This window comes from Mauremys reevesii, linkage group 1 (genome assembly GCF_016161935.1).
Source record: "Mauremys reevesii isolate NIE-2019 linkage group 1, ASM1616193v1, whole genome shotgun sequence".
Taxonomy (NCBI): Eukaryota; Metazoa; Chordata; order Testudines; family Geoemydidae; genus Mauremys; species Mauremys reevesii.
In genome coordinates this window covers 180,189,607-180,212,848 of record NC_052623.1, presented here as the reverse complement: position 1 = coordinate 180,212,848, position 23,242 = coordinate 180,189,607, and the positions used below count along the sequence as shown (strand labels likewise).

Sequence of the window (23,242 nt, the reverse complement as noted above, 5' to 3'; positions counted from 1 at the left end):
TTTTTTAAACAACTGGAGGTTAGCCGTAGTGCTATGATCACTGCTTTCCGGATGTGACACTTCTAAGTAGATGATTGTCCTGTCTGAATAGCAAGATTTCTAAATTTTTGATAGCACAAGAAGAGTTTCTAGTAATCCACAAAGTGTTAAGAAAAGTCTAAGCCACAAACAACTGACGTAGTCTTTTGCTGGTGGAATAGCTTGAGAAAGAGCGAGAGAGCAAAAAAAAGGAACTACCACCCTCATAAAGGTTAAGTGCTTATTTAGCTGGCATCTGATCATTATTTCCCCCTGTTTTTCAGCTGACACTTAACATTACAATGTTTTACACTGGGCTGTACCACTCATTTCTCTACTTGACACACTTTGAAGTAGTGTTGCGTGCAGCAAAGTAGTTTCTGTGTCTATAGGTACCTTTTAATTTTTGCAGAATCATTCAGTACATCTTTTAAGTATACTCAACTTTCTCTTAAGGAGGAAGGAATAATAGATCCTATGAATAACATCTTTCCAGGACGCATGCTGATATCAATAATTGCACACAGAAAGCATTTGAGATTCCAAAAAGCTACAAAAGTGGTTTGTTGTCCCCAGCAAAATTTAGCTCTATTTCCAAATATAGTTTCAATGGGCAAACAATGCAGAAAAACGCTCTGTGTCTACGTTAACTCGTGTGGAAGAGGCACAGATGGTGCTTTAGCTATAGACTGATAATGAAGCTATTCATCCATGTGGTTGTATATTACATTATTACAGAACTGAAATCTGAAAGTGCTCTGATGCTACATAATGAGCCTTCATATAATAATAAAGCTGGAGACACTACATGAGATCCCAGTTCTCTCTCTCTCTCTCTCTGACACCCACAGAGGAAAGAATTAGAGCAAGGCATGCTTCTACTATGGACTGAATTAGGAAGGACACGGGAAAATTTAGCTAGAGGAGTTTGAGGGGTTCCATGTGGTTGGGGTTTCTCTATGATTTAGTAGTTGTGAGAGATCTCGATGGATAGAATGGGTCAGTGAGGTGCAGATTTGCTGTGACAGAAGATGAGTATCCTTTGTTGTCAGTCTTAGAGTTGCTTATTCTGGCACCCAGTCGTAGCACTTTGAAGGCCATCTTAAAATGGCTGAGAAGATACAACAATGTTGCCATGCATTGGGGATGAGAAGAATTGGGAAGAGAGGCACTTGGTTTTGAAACTTGAGGTAGTGGGTAGGAAGAGACAATGCAGGAGAAGTAGTCAGAAGAGAAAACCTGGAGTGAGTTAGTCTTGGTTCCATTGGGGTTTTTTGTTCCTTATCTCTCAGGAAGGTGTCAGATTGAGATTCATGTCTTCTTTTCATGCTGACTAATTAGACCACTGTTTAATTAGGCACCAACCATTCATGATTTAAGTAAAGCTGAGGTCCCCAAGTTTGCGTACATAACCAAGGCGTGGTTGGATGACACTGCATCCAACCTAAAATGTAGGTGCTCTCCCATCCCCAAACTAGATCAGAGACAGCATGTCTATTTGAAACGAGTCCTGGAAATTTATTCTTGCATGTAGAGTGTTCCCCTTCCCCTCCTCCTGCCCCATTAAAGCAGGGCACAACCACATCTACTTTAGTACTACAGTTACTTCAGTCTGTCTGTTCAGGGCCGCCCAGAGGATTCCGGGGGCCCGGGGTCTTCGGCGGCGGGGGGCCCTTCCGTTCCGGGACCCGCCGCCGAAGTGCCCCGAAGACCCGCAGCGGGAGCCCCCCGCTGCTGAATTACCGCCGAAGCGGGACCCGCCGCCGAAGTGCAGCCGGGTCTTCGGTGGTAATTCGGCGGGGGTTCCCGCCGCGGTCTTCGGGCACTTCGTGGCAGGTCCCGAACGGAAGGGCCCCCGCCAAGACCCGCTGCACTCGGCGGGTCCCGCTTCCCCGCGCCCGGCCCCAGCCTCTTACCCCCGGCTCCTCCTCACCCGAGCCTCAGCGCCTCGCCGGAACAGCCGCAGCGTGTGGCGGCGGGGCCTGAGCCCGCCCGCTCAGAGCCGCGTGGTGAGGCGGGGCTGGGAGCTCCACGCCGAGCGGAGGGAGCTGAGGCTCAGCCCGGAGCTCCCAGCCCCGCCCCTCACCATGCGGCTCTGAGCGGGGCGGGGCTCAGGCAGGGCCGCCCAGAGGGGGGGGGCAAAGGGGGCAATTTGCCCCGGGCTCCGCAGGGGCCCCCAGGAGAACAGCGGAGGCTCCCGCCTCCGTCCCCCTCCTGGAGCCTCAGCGCCTCAAGCGCCGAGTCTCCGGCCGAGCCCCTGAGCCCCGCCCCGCTCAGAGCCGCGTGGTGAGGGGGCCCTGGGCGGCCCTGGGCTCAGGGGCCCCGGCGGAGACTCAGCGCTTGGTGCGCTCAGGCTCCAGGAGAGGGGCAGAGGCGGGAGGCTCCGCTGTTCTCCTGGGGGCCCCTGCGGAGCCCGGGGCCCGGGGCAAATTGCCCCCTTTGCCCCCCCCCGGGCGGCCCTGTGTCTGTTCCACCTCACACTTGACCAAAGGCAGGAGAATATTAGCTAAGCCAAGCCAATAAAACTAAAACTCCTTAACTATAAATTGAGTTGATGGCAATATTTTCAAATAGACTATTTTTACTGTTATAGATAAATCATTGAAATTGCCATCCACTTCATCCCTAAATCTGATCCCTTCACATGCAAAACAGCCACTTCTGGCATCTACTGATTCTTAAAAAGCAAAACCGAAAATCTAATCCTTGTAATCTTTTGCTGAGCTGGTTGGTAGGATGCAGATGGAGAGAATGAGATGTCTCGCCCTCTTCTATAATCTGAATCTAAAGAGTCTAAACCCACAAAGATAAATTAAAATCAGGGAGAAAACTATTAATTAAGAAAGCAGATGGCTCAACAACCCCCCCCCCAACAAAAAAATGAAATAAAAAACAACTCTTGTTGGCACTTGATCTTGATGCTGGCTGAACAAATCTCACCAGGGTAAAGAATACCACCACCACAGTGTTTGTGTGAAAAGTTAAACAGAATTTTTTGAAAGGACACTGATGTTTCCACCATATGTTCCTATTAAGTGAGGCGTGTCCACAGCATTCCCAACAAAAAATGTATTGAAGGCAAAATGGGAAAACCTCACATTGTCTTCAATATAATCCAAAACAAGGCTGTAGTCTTTGCTCTAACATTTCAGTTACCTGGGTATCCCTCTGGCCACTGCACCAGCTGATGGCAGCAGCAGCCTCTGCTCCCTCAGGGTCGTACTCACTGCACATTGAGAACCAGACTACCCCGAGTACAATAGAAGTAAATGGGCATGGCACAGTGAGGGTTAGAGGCCACTGTTTGGCTCTTCCCAGCACCTCTTTCGGAAAATAGTAGCTCAGTAGATGCTAGCAGGGAACAATCCCTACTCTGTGGAAAGTGCAGGAGCTGAAATTTGAAGGGAAGGGAAGGGAAGGGATGGGAAGGCTCCCTGCACCATTCCATCCTCATGCAATCCAGGCACATTCTGGGCCTTTGAAGCCTTAAACAACCCTTAAAACAATTTTTAAAAAGCTTATTCCAAATGGAGATCAAACTCTGTGTCTCTAGCACTGGCTGCATGAATCCCCAAGAGCCACAAAAGTTTCCTCAAAATCAAGTCTCTCCTGATACAAAGGGCACAAACATTATCACTGGCAATTGCACCGCTTGCTGATATTCCTCTGGATAGAATTTTGGAGCTCATTACTAGTATCACAGTGACTGCTAAGGGCCTGACCCAAAGCCCATTAATAGAAAGGCTCCCATTGACTTCAGTGGGCTTTGGATCACGCCGTACAAGAATGTCTAAAGGACTCAATATACTGTTGTACAGACATATAAAAAGATCCTAAGTTTAAACACCCTGGTAGATCACACAGTGCTGTAAAATATTAAAATGCTACACCATTGGTATTTATGTTGTTGCAAGTTGTATATCCTGGACCAAATCCAAACTTGGTGTAAGTGGGCGTAACTCAAATGGAGTCAACCTGTTCACGTCAGATCTGAATCTGACCTTTTGAATTTCCCCTCTCATTATTTCACTTTTGATAACTAGGTGCTAAATTCTAGTGACCCTTACGCTGATGTTCAATAAGTTTCCACTGCTGACACATTTAACTGCAAAGGAAACCACTTACCCATGAATATGGAAGATCCACATCAGTGACAGAGCAAGTAAGATGCGGATGATGAGAACAACAAGTACAATTTTCCCATTTTTCTATTTTTGAGATCACGAAATCACATGGGCAGAGCTGATTATTGGGAAAGGGCTTCCAGTCACTCCATAGCTGAAATTCAGTTTCTGAATGGATGGAAATATTTCCTATATTGCTCAGTCTGGAAGTATAAGATCTTCCCAACGAAGCAGAAATAAAATCTGCTCTAGTCTCAGTTTCTTCCTTTCGCCTAGCATTGTCTTTCCAGATCTTCTTTTCCTGGGACTTGGTTAGTTTCATGCAGGAAATCAGTGCTTCCTCCTCCTCTTCAGAGAGACAGGAGTCTTGAGGTGGATCTTTAAGAATTGAAAAGATTTTCTTTTTACAACATGTTGCATTTGCAGTCAGAATGTTTGCTACCACTTGAAATGTTGCCCAATGAGTTGTATATACTGAAAGCAATCAAAAACTCTATAAACTCAAAGAATAATGGCAATTAGAGAGAGAGAAAAGACCGATTAATAGGTCAATGACTCTATCCTCTAGAGCCAAAGCAGGATTTATTTTCCATTTGATAAAATGTCTTGCTGCTCCCTCAGAAGCCTGGAGAATTTTGCTGGTTCCCCAGGGCATTATAATGGTAATTTCTGCATTGAATATGGTGACTTCATTTAACAAACCTCATTGTGATACAATACTCACACAATGCATGAGTTTGGTTCAGGAGACTAATTGACAGAGACCAGAATATTTTCCTGAATAATTCACCTACTCATAGTCTATGCATGGAAATCTCAAAGTAGCTGCTGAACGCTGAATCTCCTCATGTGGTTTCACTGCATCACTGATCCGGCTGAGGCAGCAGTTCATTAAATGGTCTCAACTCATTTTGCTGGGATTAGTTTAAAAATAACCCTATACATAAATGCACCATATGCCTACGCTAATGCTTGCACTTTAGACTAAGATTGCTACACAATCTGATCGGTGATCTGGTGAAAGCACTTGAAAATAACCCGAGTTCAGCATCAGCTTTAGAATACCTGCTTGGCATCAACTTTGGGATACTCCAAGCAATCAGGTGTGTTGCAACAATAACCTACTTTTTGTGTGACAGATTGTTGTGTTCTCTAGCATCTCCTACTGCCATTGACTCAAGGACTGATAAACATCATCTTTTCGTCTGTGCATTTTGCCTTCTTCATGTAAAGTGTGAGATAAAGCTGAGAAACTTGATAAAAAACACAATGGCCCCAAGACAAAAGCCTGGGTGTTCTATTCAGCTATTTAGGATAACTCCCTACAAGCCACCTCAGTTGCAAGAAACAGTATTTATTACTAAATATAAACTGATGTAATGGGAAATAATTCTCCACATATCACCTGTGTTATGATATCATAGCAGGGCAGTGACATTTGGTATGGCATCTAAGGTGTTGAAAGGAGCATCTCGAGTGACTTTGAATGACAGCCCAGCCCAGATCAAAGCAAGATCATTTATACCTTTGTTCAGTAAAGTGACATTTTCCAAATGTGTGCGAGTACACTAAAATGGCTCTTTACTTACTGAGAGGTATCAAAACATGTTTGACATCATCCAAACTATGTATACTGGCTTTCTTGGTTCGGACCAATTTCTGCAATCGTTTTAATGTTCCCATTGATTCAGCTTTATTATCGTCTGATTCTGGAACCTAATTGAAAAACAAAATAAAAATGAGAATAAATAATAAACATTATAATGTACTACACAGGTGTTCTATTGTTTATTTTGAGAAGCAAGAAAGTTCAGCATCATAGCCAAGCACTTTGGATCAGTGAACAAGATGAGGATTAATCATCTCTGCAATGGCTTTGGAAGGCGAGTCTCGAGCGGCACATTTGAGGTCCTATATGTGATGACAAGAGGGCAACCCAAGAAAAAACTTCACAGGAAAATCAGGAGACCCATCAGTCCTAGATCTGTCCACATGCTGCTCACCTTCATGGCTCCCAAATATCACAGCCCTCAAATTACATATGATGATTCTGAATGGTGTGGAAATGTCCACAAAACTGATGAATATCACCAGGCAAAAGAAAGGAAAGCAGACATTGTCTGTGATTTTTTTCTGCTTTTTAAAAACCCCTAGTTTTTGATCCAAAAAAAGTTTTGACAGAAAATATTTGTCCAACCCTTTTAATGAGCTTTAGTGCCTTTTAGCACTAGATGATGCTGAGAACCAGTGATATCTTGTAAAGGTGACTTGAAAAGAAGTTCTCAAAACTGGGTTTGTGCCGAGAAGCGGAAGTTTTTAAATGTTTATTTTTCCCAGGGCTGCCTCGGGGTGGGGGTGGGGGGGGGGGGAGAGGCAGGAAGGAAGTGGGGCAGTTTGCCTCAGGCCCCACAGGGGCCCCCATGAGAATATAGTATTCTATAGTATTGCAACTTTTTTTTATGGAAAGGGCCCCTGAAATTGCTTTGCCCCAGGACCCCTGAATCCTCTGGGCGGCCCTGATTACAAATGATTAATTGCCAATGCTGATGTTATCAGCAAGTAATTCACAGACCTTGTTGCACTCTCCCCACCAATTAAGTCACACATTGAAGTTCCTCCGTGCTTCCTCATATGCATAATCCTCCACGCCAAGACAAAGACAGAATAGGAGGTCGGGTCTGCATCATTTCTGCCAGCACAGTCTAATTAATGCACAGTGGTAGTTACGTAAGGATTGAGCTTGAGAGATTTGGCATGCCTTCAGCTCTCACTTTGGTGCAGGAAATGTAGGATGAGGCACTTACAGAGCACAAGCATTCACACAGTACAGAGTAGCATCCAACAACAGCCATCGTAAAGGAGGCACAACATACACTCATTTCAGATTTCAAAAATATTGCTCAATGGATCAACCTCACAATGCTTGTCAATAGAGATTTCCACACTTTGGATGCCAGCAGTTCAGATATTGGTGTGATGAGCCCTGAAACTGCTGGTGCAGCAGAAAGGCAGCAGCAACCCTGACCTTGCTATTGTAACCCTGGGCCTCAACCTTCCATTTGGCCCAGCTAAGCAGGGCTGATGGTGGGGGCAACAGATGTGTGGTTCCATGAGGAAAGAACACCTAACAGGAATTAGAAATTCTGTTTCCATAAAGGATATAATGACTGTCACTAATACTGTAGATCTGGAAAGAGGGCTTTCAAAATTTTGAGATCTGAAATCCAGTGAAAGAAATCATAGTCAAACTATCCACTCTTGCAGAACATTCTCATCTGAAGAAAAATACAAAAGTTCTCATCACAACTCACCATTTCACTGTTACTGGGCTCAGTCAGACCGTGAACTCGAGGTGGGATCCACTGTTCATAAGTCATCACCTTGACCATAAGGAAAAAAAAAACCAATAGTTAGTATATGAAAAAACATGAATGTAACAGCAAGTGTTATAAAACAAAAATACAAGTTATACTGCCCATATATAAAAACTGTATCTGACACTTCAGCATTTTGGATCTGTCAGAAGGCAGTTTGGCGTTGTTTATTTCATCAATTGTCTCAGAACTAAGATTATTTTCCCTTTCTGCTGATTGTAAATTGGGTTCATCATTGCATATATGAGCAGATCAGGGGTTAGCCAACTGACCTAGTGACAGAGCTGTACATTGCCAGCTGGGATGCTCGGGTCTCGATTCTCCACCCTCCAGACTGTTAGGGGTTGGGAATGCTACAGAGTACCAGACTATTCTCAACAATGACTCCTCCAGCTGATGTAGGAATGGCACTAATAGATTTCCAAAGACTGTCTCCGTCAGGCCTCTTTAGCTGGAAGGCTAGCGGGTGAGAATGAAGAACCTTGAGGGTGTGAGTTTGAATAGGGTTAAAAATGCAGAAGGAATGGAAGGATTCTCAGAGGTCTACGAAGTAAGAAAAGAACAGACCACATGCTTTTATCATGTGTCCATAAACCTCTCCTCTGGTCATAATGTCCCCATGATAGGAACATCATGGAGAAAACACTGATGCAGTCCCTGGTGGGCATGCCTGACAGTGCTTATAGCTTACCAGTGAAAGTAATGAATGTTAGCCCTCTTTCCTTCATGAATATGAATGACATTTTGAATGCTGAATGCAACCTAAGAATTTACATGAGAGATGACACATGAAACATTTTTGAAAATGTATTAGCCCAAAGACTATTACTTCATGTTTTATATTCTTTCCAATATGTTACAACAGGTTTGAGCCATCAAGTGAGTGCTGCCAGAGAAGAACAAACAAGAACAAGGATATGAAAATAAATGCTGAGAGTAAAGCTTCCCTGAGATACTCTTTATAGTAAGCTATAATTATTGCAGGGCCATTCGTGCTGCTCAACCTCAAACTGTATTTCCCTTGCAAGCCCCTTTTTTTTCAGAGCTTTTCATGTAGTCCTGGAATAAAATCAGGCATCAAGTTGTAGGCTGAAGAGGGGGTTAAGTTTTAAAAGCATTCAGAGAAGTCTATTAGATTATTTTTAAAGTTGAGAGAGAGATAATAAAAGGTTTGCTTATTCTATTCACCATACCCACAATGTTGGGCTCTTCCAGTTCAGGTTCTGGACAGAAAGTGGAAGTGAAAAATGATGAGAACAACATTTCAAAGATTTTAAAAAGGCAACTACATCAATTTTACCCTGAGCCTCACTCACTCTCATGGATGGCAGGGGTAATAACCATCCAGTAAAGTTGTTATTCTAAAATAAATCCATAAAAAGGCCAATATTTTCAAAATCAGCCACTGGAGAAAAAAAATCACATCTTGCAGGTCTCAAACTGGCATCAAAACTTAGAGGTGCTCAGTCTCTCCAGCTTTCCTTGAGAGATCAAAACAAAAATAGAGGCAGCCCAAATTAGAGGCTAGTTTTTTGTGATGTTTCAAAGGCCTCTAGGAGACTCCTAGGCTCAAAGCAAAAATAAACCATGTCTTTTGTTCTGATGCCTGAGAAGGAGCCCCTAGGAATCCATCCAGGAAGCAACAAGAGACACCCCAGTTGCTGCTCCTCTGGGGTAGGGGAACAGTACCCTAGATCCCCCAAACTGATGGGAATGAGAGGAGAGGAAGAATTGTGGGGCACACCCCAAATCCTGTTGCACTGATGAGGGATGGCAGAGACCAGGGAAGCTTCCTAATATTAAGCAGCAAGAGATGGAGGAAGAGAACAGAAAGCCCAGAGAGAAACAAGAGGGGAATGGAACCAACCCCCTCACCCTCCATACCTGCTTTTTGTGCGAGACACTGGAATAAGACCCAGCAGAGCACAGCTATAGGATGGATCTGACCTGCTCTGTGTACCATCCCCGCTGCCCTCAAGGTAGGAGATTGCAACTAAGGTGCTAAAAAATCTACCGAAATCGCAGGTTTTTAAGTTTTTGCATACGTTACATGCTTTGGAATATTTTGGGCCAGATCCTCAAGCTTGTGGAAGCTGGCGTAATTCCACTGAAGTCAAGGGAGCTAAGCCAATGTATACCTAATAAGGATCTGGCTTTTTAAGTGAAAACAGTGGAAGGGAAATTCTTGGTTGGAAGTGAAATAAAAGTGTTCTTGTGATTCCTGAGCCATCACTAGCTACACCTATTCCTCCTGTGCCACTCTGCTTCTCAGCTTGCACCAGCTGATGACAGGTTGTTAACTACTTTTATGTTATTATTATGCAGGCCCAAGGGTCAGACTTCCTTAATTGCTCATACTAGTGGGCTAATTAATGTAGTCTTATGAAGAGGAGCGTCAGGAGAGACAGTACATGTTTACAGAAATTCAGAAAGCATTAAGACACATATACCAATGTGGAGTGTGCCAGATTGTTCTAAGCACTTAGCACAGGTCTTGTCAGATAAAATTCCAGTGTACTAATTTAACAGATACTAGTCACTTTGAAAAACAAGTCTGTAAAGCATTAAAGCGCATATGGTTTGCATAATGAAAGTGGTATGTAACACAAATCATCATCTGATTCTTCCTCGAAACTCCACTTCCCAAATACAGATGCACATCAATTATAAAATCAAATAGATATAGGAAATATGCTATTTCTATGGATAGAGTATTAGATGCTGAATAGACAACATATTTCTTTTACCTGACATGAGGTTTCTTCTATCTTTTTTCCTTGCAGTAAGTGTATCCTATCTGCGATAGAAAAATCTTCATTGCGCTCTGGAAAAAGATTAGGCATTTACTTACATAATTATAAGAAAGTCCATAGTGTTGCTTGTTTCCAGGCAATATAAGGTTTGAAACTCACTAAATGTATTTAGCTATTTTTTGACCCTCCAAAGTTAATTTCACATCACTTAGATGCACACTTTATCTCATCATAAAGATGAATTGAAGTAAGACTAAAGAGGAAACTGGCAAAATAGCTTACATAAATAAAATCCATTTATGTTTGTTGTTTCATGTGTACTTAATTCCTCAGGTTACTAATTCAGAATCCCTACCAACCAGCATCTTGTGCATCGCTATTTTGCAGCTTCAGAGTATGAAATATTTAGACTGAAATTATGGCCCTCAGCAAAAACGGTTTTTGCAATCTAGGATCTTTTTTGCTTTGGACTGTAAGAAGTGTTTTCAAAAGGCTGAACTTTCTACTTTGTTCTTTTGAAGGAGTCGTGACATTTACATGGGAAGGCTATGAGCTTTGTGTTTAGTGATAGCCAGTAGGTGAGCAGGTGATTGCTTTGAACCACTATGGCTTGAGCCTACTCTCATTGAAGTCAATGGAAAAGCTCCCACTGACTTTAATGGTGCATAGATGGTTGATTCCATTTTCACCAACAGTGGGATTAGGCTTTAAAAAAATTCTTTATCATGGGGAAGAAAGACCCCAAAGTTTGTAAATGCTGGTGAGAATGATTTTTTTTTGCCTTTTCTTATGATAAACTCTGTTCATTGTGGGCCAGAATTTGGCACATTTATTCCTGCAGAGTAGCACCTTACAAGACAAGTGCTCTCATTGACTGCAATGGGAGAACTCAGAGTAAGTGCGTCAGAAACTGGCCATGTGTGTTACTCACATGTGCAAGTGAGGACAAGATGAGAACCTAAGAAAATAATGTGAGCACTCACATGAGTGGAGATTTTTTTTATAGTGAGAAGTCCTTAGGGACTGCACTTCTAACAATCAAGCCACTTACTCAAGCATATTACTATGGATTTTGTGAGCCTTGCTTTAGGGATAGATTTTGTAAATCACGGCCCATGATATTTTGTTTTATGCTTAAGCAGAGTCAAGTATTTTTCCCCATGTATCATTGCCTATGTAACTGATTTTAGTTACTTCTCACTGAGAAGTGTAAGGTTATGCATTTAGGGATGACTAACAAGAATTTTAGTTATAAGCTGAGGAGGAGAAGGACCTAGGAGTCCTGGTTGATCGTAGGATGACTATGAGTAGGCAATGTGATGTGAAAGCTAATGCGGTCTTGGGATGCATTAGGCGAGGTATTTCTAGTAGGGATAAGGAGGTGCTAGTCGAGACCTCATTTGGAGTATTGTGTGCAGTTTTGGTCTCCCATGTTTAAGAAGGATGAATTCAAACTGTACAAAGAAGGGCCACTAGAATGATCCGAGGAATGGAAGGCCTGTCGAAAGGAGACTTGAGGAGCTCGGTTTGTTTTCCTTAACCAAAAGAAGGATAAGAGGAGATATGATTGCACTCTTTAAATATATCAGAGGATAAATATCAGGAAGGAGAGGAATTATTTCAGCTCAGTGCTAATGTGGACACGAGGACAAACGGATATAAATTGTCAGTCAGGAAATTCAGGCTTGAAATTAGGGTTTCTAACCATCAGGGAGTGCAATACTGGAACAGCCAGGACCTCCATGACTTTAAGATTAAGCTAGATAAGTTTATGGAGGAGATGGTATGATAGGATAACGCCACACTGGTAAATAGTACAATGGGTCAATGATATGATATAACCGTGGATCAGCTTATGTGGCCTGCATCTAGCAGGAGGTCAGACTAGATGATCATAATGGTCCCTTCTGATCTTGAATTCTATGATTCTATGATTCTATGATTTCCCCCCAAAACAAAAGGTTTAACAAAACGCATTATGTTTTGTCATACTTATTTTAACTTACCTACAAATAAAAAGCATCTAGCTCAAGATCTATGTGCTTTCAATAAACAATAAAAAGTTCCATGCAAACCAATTACAAATCCAGCAGTATGTCCATGCACATAAAGCCGAGATTAACCAACCCAAAGATCAGACTTTAAAAATAACCAGTACTTCTTGGAGATACCCACCTCCATGTCCTCTAAGGCCTTGGGAAAATAGACAGGTATGACATAAACTATTTCACACAGAGAAATCCTGTCAGCAGCCCCTCCCTGGACATCGAGATGGCTCACGCTAAACATCTGTGTTGGTTGCATATAGTGGATGACTTCTTGCTAGAGCTCTGCAAAAGTGGCTGCTTTGTTAGCAATGAGTGATGCAACAGGCAGGCAGAGTTGTAGTGCTTCAGAGTTCTGTGTTTGTCCAGTAGAAGCTTGACCACCAGCTTGCATTCCTGAGCTCCAGGTGTCACACCAAACTAGAGCCTTCCTGAAACCTGACCCACTTTCTTCAAACAAACCCACTCTGACTGCACTGGCAATTTTTTTTTCTCCTTAAAGATTTAGTGCACAATTTTTCAGCATTCCCTTTTAGGTCATGACATTTTAAAAGCTCACTTTTAGATTAAGCTTCAGGGCAACGGTTACTTTCTCTGTATGGCTATATATGCTCACACATATATAGTCAATAGCATAACTAGCTTTTCTCCCAAGAATTTGTTCATCACTGGAAAGAGAGATCCCAAGACTCATACAAGCTGGCAGTGTTTTTCTGTAATCTTTTATAATAAACTCTATCTAAATGTTTTCAGGATCAGGGACTTAAATGTCTCATACGACGTTGCAATGTCTGCTGTGAAGTCTTTTACCCATATAACTCCAGAAGTTAAAGAAAAATGGCATTGCCAGTTCAAGTGCCAATACTTTTGCCAGCTCCATTTAAAGTGTAGTTCTACTCTGAAGTGACTTGGTAAAAACGGCATTCTAGGGTTCCACACTTGTATCCCAATCATTTCCACATCAGATTTTCCTTCATTTAGAATATTTTTTCTCCTAACTGGCAGCCCTGCAAATTGCTGCTAAGATCTGAAAATCAGGCTGGGTTCTCTGTAGCTCAGGTACCACTCCCATTAATAAAGATTCCTCAGGCCAAGTCACTTTGATGTGGCTGCACAGACATAAAGACAACAGGTGGCTCTGCAACTGGAACTAAGTAAATCAATGTGTGGCTACACAAACCAGAAAAAAAAATCCAGCTGCCCTTCAAAAGATGTGTGTGTGTTCTGTGGAGCCCACAATGATAAATAAGGGAAAAATCTTACTTTGTTATTACTACTATCATTATTATGAGTAAGCAGAAAGGTTAAATACACAGAGGAAGGAGATCTGCCAAGTGAGAAGCTGCTATTTTACATAGTTTCTTTGGGAAGCTGAATCACACATTAAACAAAGGACTATTGGGTGTGTACAATGAATTCAATTTAGGCCAAAAAAAAATATAACATCACTTCACATCATCAACAACAAAAAGAGCCATCAGTAGTAAAAAGTGTTAGATAGTCCCCAGACAGTACCCCGTTTCACTGTTGTAAAATCTATAATCAAAGCATCGCCAGATCTGACCTGTACACACAGACGGACCTGTTCAGTCCACTGAACACACCAAATGCACACTTGTTTGGGGAAGTAACATACATACGCCTCACAGGAATTTGTGTAAATGCTAGCCACAATGTACCTACTGCTCTGGTTTGGTAGTATGTTAGACTCAGGACAAAGGAGGATCAGGACCATTAGCTCTGAGAGGTGGGAACTTTTTACATTTCCTCAGTGTTTTTTCTCTGACGCTAGTAATGACATTTTGAATGGCAACATCATTAACTGTTACAATGATGATGGTTTTAGGAGAAGCAGCCAGTGAGCCTGGCATTGTGAACAGCCTGAGTAGAGAATAGTCCTGCTATCTGACCTCTGATATTCATGTACCTGTTGCATCAATAGTCTGATTAATTCATTTTTATGGAGACTAAACAAACAGCCACATTAAGGGCCTGATCCAGAGCACGCTGAAGTCACATTCTTGAACATGGATCACAAAACGGGTGGAGGACTCTGCTGTGCACTATGCATGACTTGTTACATCTAGCACAAGTTCCTATTATGCAGTAGACTTGCAGACCTTGAACAATCATCTCTTAGTAAGAAAGTTTGATCAATAGTGATGCACTGTAAATCTTCTTGTAATGATTTTCACCACCAGGTGAAGGGGACTTCCCTTCAAATAACTGTACTGCAGAGACAGAAAGGGAGATTTTTGTTTGTTTGCCAGCCTTACTTCCTGATCCCTCCGGGCCCCAGCCCTCCCACTGTAATACCTATCAGCTTCAAAAATGTGCACTGTTCCTTTTGCATGCTTTGGGAATTTAACAAGGGCTTAAAAAAATCTATAGTACATCAGACACCGGAGAAGATCAGAAAAACTCTACCTTTCAATGTAACACTATATTTCTAATCGCCTTATTTTTCCCAGATGGCCACCACCTTCTGAAATATTACAAAACTATTGGAACTCTTTTGATTTGTTTAAAAACCAGTTCTGGCCGAAGCAAAATGACTTAATTATTTCCTCCACAAATATTTTTCTTATTGTTTTCCCCACTGTGTCAGCCACTGTTCTCCTCCCATACCACAGATCAGTAGCTTAGCTAGCCCATCCATCAATAGGCCCATTCTCCCTTCCTCTGCTCATTACAAAAGCATAGTTCGCTTAAGTCGCATCCCTTGCCAAGAGCCTCCTTTAAAGGCTCTCATTTAGGATTTCTATAAAGCCTGTTTGCCCATTTTGTAGAAAGGAGAAACAAACACTGCATAAGCATTGAGCAACAATATCATAAGAACATAAGAACGGCCATAGTGGGTCAGACCAGTTGTCCATCTATCTCAGTATCCTGTCTTCCAACAGTGGCCAAAGCCAGATACTTCAGAGGGAATGAACGGAACAGGGCAATTATTGAGTGATCTATTTCCTGTTCTCCGGTCCCAGCATCTGGCAGTCAAAGGCTTAGGGACAGAGGATGGGGTTCCAGCAGCTCCCATTGGCCCAGAGCAGTGATCCGCGGCCAGTGGGAGCCGTGATCGGCCGGACCTGCGGACGGGGCAGGTAAACACACCGGCCTGGCCCACCGGTGGCTTTCCCTACACAAGCGGCGACCCCTGTTTGAGAAACCCTGATCTAATTCTTTTTTGAATGCAGTTATACTTCTGGCATTGTGTGACAAAGTACTTCCTTTTGTTTGTTTTAAACATGCTGCCTATTAATTTCCTCGGGTGATCTCTGGTTCTTGTGTTACGTGTAGGGGTAAATAACACTTCCTTATTCACTTTCTCCACACCAGTCATGATTATATAGACCTCTATTATATCACCCACCCCCTTAGTCATCTCTTTTCCAAGTTGAACAGTCCCAGTCTTTTCTCTCTCTCCTCATGTGGAAGCTGTTCCAAATGCCTTAATCATTTTTGTTGCCTTTCTCTATACTTTTTTCCATTTCTAATATATCTTTTTTTGAGTTGAGGTGACCAGAACTGCATGCCATATTCCAGGGATACCATGGATTTATATAGTGGCATTATATTTACCATCTATCCCTTTCCTAATGGTTCCTAACATTGTTAGCTTTTTGACTACTGCTGAGCCATGAACAGATGATTTTAGAGAACTATCCAATGACTCCAAGATCTCTTTCTTGAATCGTAACAACTAATTTAGAACCCATGTTTTTGTATATGTAGTTGAGATCATGTTTTCATATGTGCAGTACTTTGCATTTATGACACTGACTTGCATCTGCCATTTTGTTGCCTAGTCACCCAGTTTTGAGAGATCCCTTTGTAGTCCTTCACAGTCATCTTTGAACTTAACTAATCTTAAGGAATTTTGTATCATTTGCAAACTTTGCCACCTCACTGTTTACCCCCTTTTTGCAGATAATTTATGAATATGTTGAACAGCACTGGACCCAGTACAAATCCTTGGGGGACCCTGCTATTTCTCTCCAATGTGAAAACTGGCCATTTGTCCCTATCTTTTGTTTCTTATCTTCTAACCAGTTATTGGTCTATGAGATGACCTTCCCCCTTATCCCAGAACAGCTTATTTTGCTTAAGAGTCTTTGGTGAGGGACCTTGTCAAAGGCTTTCTGCAAGTTCAAGTACACTATATCCACTGGATCACACTTGTCCACATGTTTGGTGACATCCTCGAGAATTCTAATAGATTGGTGAGGCACAATTTCCCTTTACAAAAGCCATGTTGACTCTTTCCCAACAAATTGTGTTCATCTATGAGTGTGATAATTCTGTTCTTTACTATAGCTTCAACCAATTTGCTTGGTACTGAAGTTAGGCTTACTGGCCTGTAATTGCCAGGTTCACCTCTGGAGCCTTTTTTTAAAATTGGCGTTACATTAGCTATCCTTCAGTCATCTAATAAAGAGCCTGATTTAAGGGATAGTTACATACCATAGTTAGTAGTTCTGCAATTTCATATTTGAGTTCCTTCAGAACTCTGGGGTAAATGACATCTGGTTTTGGTGACTTGTTACTGTTTAATTTATCAATTTGTTCCAAAACCACCTCTACTGACATCTCAATCTGGAACAGATCCTCAGATTGGTCACCTAAAAAGAATGGATCAGGTGTGGGAATCTCCCATCCTCTGCAGTGAAGACTGATACAAATAATTCATTAAGCTCCTCCGCAGTGGCCTTGTCTTCCTTGGGTGCTCCTGTAGCACTTCAATCATCCAGTGGCTTCACTGATGATTTAGCAGGTTTCCCATTTCTGATGCATTTAAAAAAATTGTTGCTGTTAGTTTGTGTGCCTTTTGCTAGTTGTTCTTCAGTCTTTTTTGGCCTGCCAAATTAAACTTTTGCACTTGACATGCCAGAGTTTATGCTCCTTTCTATTTTCCCCAGTAGGATTTGGCTTACAATTTTTAAAGGATGTCTTTTTGCTTCTAATTGCCTCTTTTACTCTGTTTTTAACCATGGTGGCATTTTTTCCCTCTTACTATTTTTTTTTTAATTTTGGGTTTACATTTAAATTGAGTCTCTATTATGGTGCTTTAAAAAAGTTTCTATGCAGATTGCAAATTTTTCACCCAGAAAGTGGTCAGGAAGTGTGATAACATAGGGACTGGTCCAAAGTCCATTGAAGCCAACACAAAGACTCCCACTGATTTCTCTAGATCGGGCCCATACAGCTCTATTTTCCAGGTACTTAAGAGTTTAGCTTAAATCGGCGAAACCAAGGAAATTCAGAGCTAAAGCTGGCACGCTGTCCTCACCATACCCTGTTGTGTCTAGGTAAGAGGATTTCAGAACAGTGGATGATCTTCATACCATATGTGCAGCCATCCCTTGGACAACAGCCTCTGACAAAGGTAGAGACAATGTCAGTCTTTCCTCTTCTAAATGTCTTTGCTTTGCTTGGTTTACTCTGAGTGTAGAACTCACCTCTTTAGAAATAATCCTTACCTTTATTACTAATAGCTTTAGGCTCTGATCCCCCAAACAATTATGCACGTGCTTAAATAGGCATGTGTTATGCAGTCCAACCAATCTCTCCAACAAGCTGGCAAATGATGGAGAAAGACTCCTCATAACTAGATCTGGACAAACAAATGATTTTTTGGTTCAGTGGCCAAACAAGAAAAAAGAAGTTTCAAGTGAAACAAAATCTTTTTGTTTGGAGTTTTTTGTTGTTATTTTTTTACCAGCCCCACCATCGTTCTCCTTTTCTCCCCTCTCTTTTTTGTTAAATCTAGATTAATTTAAAAAACAAAAAAAGTTGAAAAGTTTAAATTTAAAAAATGTTGAAATAAAAGGTTTTGACTTTTTCAGAATATCCCCCCCCCTTTTTAATTTTGCCAAAATTGTTCACGGAATTGGAGAACATTTTAGGTTGATCCAAAACTACATTCTTCTGCAACTAATCTATGTACTGACATTGTTTTGCCCAGCTCTACTCATAACCATGGTCTCTACCTAGCAGCAAGACATCTATTTTCAAAGGGAGCACAATGGCACAGCCTCATAGCACAGAATACAAGGTTTTGACAATTCTTTCCCAACTTTTTTAGGTTTGTTCCCCAACCAAGAATCTATACTCACTCAGTCATTTTTTCTGAAACAAAGAAAGAAAAGAAATAAGCTAAATACATGAAACAGTCACACTTTCTAGTAAGGTTTCATTTAAATAGGGCTTTTAAAGAGTTAATAAATCATCAGCTGTCATAATTTACAGACATGAACAGTGTGTGTTACAGACTGCTATAAGCACATCAGTAGAAGGTATCATAGATATTATAAACCATGGTGATCAGCAATCTTTTTGGAGTATGACAGCTGACTAACCATTTAGTAAAGCATCTATTAACCATGTACTAAGAAACTATTTATAAATGGAACCATAATACAAAGCATGAGCCATGAAGGAACAGATGTGTATGTTAGCATTCCTCTGTTCTGATGCTGGTAATGTGGTTCACATTATTAACTGTAAGTGTCTTGCTCCATGTACTATTTTTGATTTACTTTTTCTTTAATTTAAAAAAAAAATAAAGACTTTAAAAAAAATCAATTAAAAATCCCAGCACAATTTTCTCTCTTAGAGAACTCCACCAGATTTCATTGCTTCCTACTCAGTGGCTTGTATCATATACTCCCTGATTCCTTCCTAAGCTTCTTTGGGAGAGCCCTATAGCTTTCCCACTACTGATTTTACTACTTAACATGCAAAATCCCATCAAAAGTATGGGGATTTTGCTCAGACTAAATGTAGGTTTTTGTTTGGTTTTAAATTGGGCTTTATAGCCCTGGTCCTAAAAACACGTGCTTATCTTTACACATGTGAGTAATCTCTCTAACGTCAATGGGCTACTCACGTGCTTAAAGTTAAGCAGGCGCCTAAGTGTTTGTAGGATCTGGGCCTTAAATTGAAATACAGGTATTTCATACTGGAAAATGAAAGTACCCTTTAGATGAACAAGTACAAAATCCTCCAAAACCTATCCTAAATAGTTTGGTTGCTTTATGCTACAATATTTAATAATGTTTGTAAAGGGCTGTTTTCACTCCCAGTGAATCATTTCACAGTATATTTTCCAACCTATATTAAACCTCCAGCAGGGATTTAAACAAACACATATGTTTACCTATTAAATTTTAAATTGGATTTTTTTTCCACCTCCTTTCCCCTGTGTCTACTTCATTTGATAAGGAGATAGGGATTGTGGGTGCTTCTCTAATGGCATACAAGGTAGAAGTCCTTAGATCAGAACCAGCTGGCAGACAGATGGAATTAGAGCTTTTTTAAGTGGCAAGTTATTCTACACTAGCTGCTCCACCAAGGAGCTAGATAAGTGAGAATCAAGAAGCTAGCAGGGCATATCAGGTATGGCTGAGTGGATATTCTGTGGAACAAAAGTACAGAGAGCAGAGTAGAGCTGCAGAAGTCTGCTTGCTAAGTAATGTACAATGACCACTTTAAGTCCCATTGTATCTCTAGCCACCTTTGTCGCCCTTCTCTGGATTCTTGCAGTTAGGAAATATGACAAGATCATTGTCCTGCAATCCCTTCCTCAAGCAACAATCCAGTCAAAGTTAATAATAATAATAGGAGATATACCAATCTCCTAGAACTGGAAGGGACCTTGAAAGGTCATTGAGTCCAGCCCCCTGCCTTTACTAGCAGGACCAATTTTTTTTGCCCCAGATCCCTAGGTGGCCCCCTCAAGCATTGAACTCACAACCCTGGGTTTAGGAGGCCAATGCTCAAACCACTGAGCTATCCCTCCCCCTGAATTTTAATGGGAATTTTTCCTGAATGAGGACTTTGTAGCTGCATACTTTCGAATATTACAAACAGTGCTCAGAACTGCCTGCAAAAATGCAGAAATGGGTAAAACAGGTTTTCATTTAAAATCCTAAACCTTGTTATTCTACCTCAATCAGTTAATCTGTAGACCTTATCCTTTTGCAAAGAGGATGGAAGGGGAAGGAGAGGTAATTTACCATCTCTAAGTCCCATACTGACCAAACAGGTTTTGTGAGAGGGAACTATGCAGGGGTTGGGAAAGGGGAAATAAAATTCAGCCTCCAGGCCATGGGCAGAGCAAGGAGCAGCCACACAGATGTTCCATAGCTGCTGGCTTAAATCCATGAATAGGCACTAGAGTAGGGGCTGCTAGCCTTGTGCATCCCTCTGTGTGTGAGTTTCGCTGACACTGGGTCTACCAGTAATGACTTTTCAGGCTTATAGAGAGCCCAGTTCTGCTGGGTATAGAGAATGTGGAGTCCCACTGCATGCACACCTCACAACTGTCTATCCCCATGCCACAGAACTGTGGCCCATAGACTTTATTGGTTGAAGTATCCCACTGACTTCACTGGCACTACTCACATAAGTAAAGTTACTCATTGTGACCCAGGGAGCCCCCAGTGTCAACTGAAAGAAGGCAAACCATACCATATCTCACATTAGTCCTGACATACTCATTGCCCCAACTCACTGTTATCATAATCTACAAGCTGTCATGTAAGGTACCATATGCAAACTGTGACACACTGGCTATTCATATTATTGTGTGATGTATAAAGAACTATACACGTGTGCAGGAAATATGTTCTTAAAAGGCATTTTGCAAGCTGTGCATAAGCCCAGGCTGTCCTAGACAAAGGAATGTTGTTTTGCCTGTTTCCCTGTATCTTCAGTGTACATTGAGCCAGGTGATATCACAGAGGACAATGAAAAGTACATCTGCCTACAAGGTAAACAAAGCCTTCAAGCTAAACAGGAGGGATGGGAAGACAGCTTAACAATCAGAACAGCGGATGTAGCCTGTACCCACAGGGAGCCTTGCTGGCTCTTGAAACAGAGACAATAGACTTTGGGAAATTTAAGTGGAAGCAGAAAGCCATTTTGGCTTCCACCACCTGGGGGACACAAGAGTCCAGAGCTCTTGTAATCTGAGAAAGGTGTATCCTTCAGCCAAGGAGGGTTGAAGTCTCTGCACACTGACTATAGGGGAGAAATCTGTTTAGACAAAGATTGCAACCTGCTGAAGTTAAGTTTTAGGCACGAGAAAATGTGTTGTGTTTTGTTTTACTTGTAACCATATCTCTGTCTTCTATTCTTACTTATAATAACTTAATCCCAGGACCGCCCAGAGGATTCTGGAGGTCTGGGGTCTTTGGCGGCGGGGGGCCCTCGCTTCGGCGGTAATTCAGTGGCGGGGGGGTCCTTCCACTCTGGGACCCGCCGCCGAAGTGCCCCAAAGACCCGCGGCGCGGGCCCCCCGCCGCCGAATTACCGCCAAAGCGGGACCCGCCGCCGAAGTGCAGCCGGGTCTTCGGGGCACTTCGGCCGCGGGTCCCGGAAAGGAAGGGCCCCCCGCCGCCGAATCACCGCTGAAGACCCGGCTGCACTTTGGCGGCGGGTCCCACTTCAGCGGTAATTCGGCAGTGGGGGACCCCCCGCCGGCGAAGACCGGGAGCAGAAGAAGCTCCGGGGGCCCTGGATCCACTAGAGTTTTCCGGGGCCCCTGGAGCGAGCGAAGGACCCCGCTCCAGGAGCCCCAAAAAACTCTCGTGGGGGTGCCTTGCCCCACTTGCCCCCCCACTCAGGGTGGCCCTGCTTAATCCTCTGTTCTTTGTTTAAAAACTTGTTTTATTATAAAACTATCTCCATGCTGTAGAAGATGTGGGTCTTCAGTTAACCTATCAGGCTGGCATATGTTCTGTCTCTTTGTAGGCTGTGAGCTTTACCTCTGTGAGGGTCCAGTGAGAGGGACTGGATGCCGCAGAAAGACTTCTCTGGAAACTTGAGAATTGGGGTTCACTGATTGTTATTTGCAACACAAGCTATGGACTGGCAGACTCCTGAAGATTTTGCTAGCAAGGCAGACAAGCTGGAGTTTCAGGAAGGAGAAACATAGTTTAGCAGCAGCAAAGCTCTCTCTTGCTGTGGCAGTGAGTAACGCAACCACTCACAGTTCTAGGTGGTCTGAGCAAGATGTTACACTCACACACTCAGCTGTTTGCATAACTGGGCTCTATTCACTGCATTCGGGGGGAGGAGGGGGCATGCTGTGACCCATAGACTACAGGGTGAATATCACCTAGAGTGTGTACTTTGTTTTATTTAAGTTACATTTTTCCCCCCCTCACAGAGGAGGTAAATTCCAAGACGGCTTGACAAATTATTTAGACAGATTATTGGTGACAAATGAGAAAATTTTCTAGGTGCCCTTTAAAATACTTTGTGGAAAATGCAAAATCAGCTGAAATACATTTAGCAATTACCTTCAAGCTGACAGTGCCTTTTGATGTACGAATCATTCTCAGGCTTCTTGGAATTCTGCCAAAGTGCGCCATTCACATTTTTCCTGTCTAAAGTAAAAGCATGGAAAACATTCACCTGCATTCATATCATATCTGTGAAATAACAGGAAAGTCTATACAATAATATCAGAATGCAAATCAAAGAAGCCCAACAGTATACTGTAGCATCTGCTCAGAACATGGACATGAATAAATGGCTTTGCCAAAGTGGATATTTGATGGATGGATTTTAGTGTGGCAGAGTACAATTGCGTCTTCTATTGACATTGCCTGCAGCCTCATCTAACACTGTTTAAACATTATTTAAATTAGTTTTAATACTATAACCTCTGGTCTCAAGGCTTTGACATTAGCATTCTGTGGCTTTCCAGATATTTTTTTTCTGGTCTAGGATATATATATAAATATCATTTAGATTTATAATGTAATGAACTAGTTAGTGTGTATGAGCACCATTATTCCCTTCTGGATGGCATCAGGAACTGCCCAAATGCGTATCTTGGGCACTATATGCCTAACACAGATGCCACTTTAGCTCAAATGGGAAGGACGAATGCTTTTGAAACAAGATCACACTTCTCTCCC

The 23,242-nt window shown here is 42.2% G+C and overlaps 1 protein-coding gene across 2 annotated transcripts in view; it reads right to left on the bottom strand.

Moving 5' to 3' along the window:
- Positions 1–22,705, bottom strand: part of SAMSN1 (SAM domain, SH3 domain and nuclear localization signals 1) — a 75,951-nt gene extending 53,246 nt beyond the window's left edge. The window contains exons 1-5 of one of the 2 annotated variants that reach the window (XM_039512782.1): positions 22,619–22,705; positions 10,264–10,340; positions 7,454–7,522; positions 5,732–5,858; positions 4,144–4,520 (exon numbers count right to left, since the gene is read on the bottom strand). In XM_039512782.1, coding sequence (XP_039368716.1) covers positions 4,144–4,520; positions 5,732–5,858; positions 7,454–7,519 — 570 coding nt within the window. In that variant the 5' untranslated portion in view covers positions 7,520–7,522; positions 10,264–10,340; positions 22,619–22,705. Of the gene's footprint in view, positions 1–4,143; positions 4,521–5,731; positions 5,859–7,453; positions 7,523–10,263; positions 10,341–12,444; positions 12,514–22,618 lie in introns of those variants that run through there. The other variant, XM_039512859.1, reaches the window with a different exon arrangement.
- Positions 22,706–23,242: the final 537 nt, after the last annotated feature.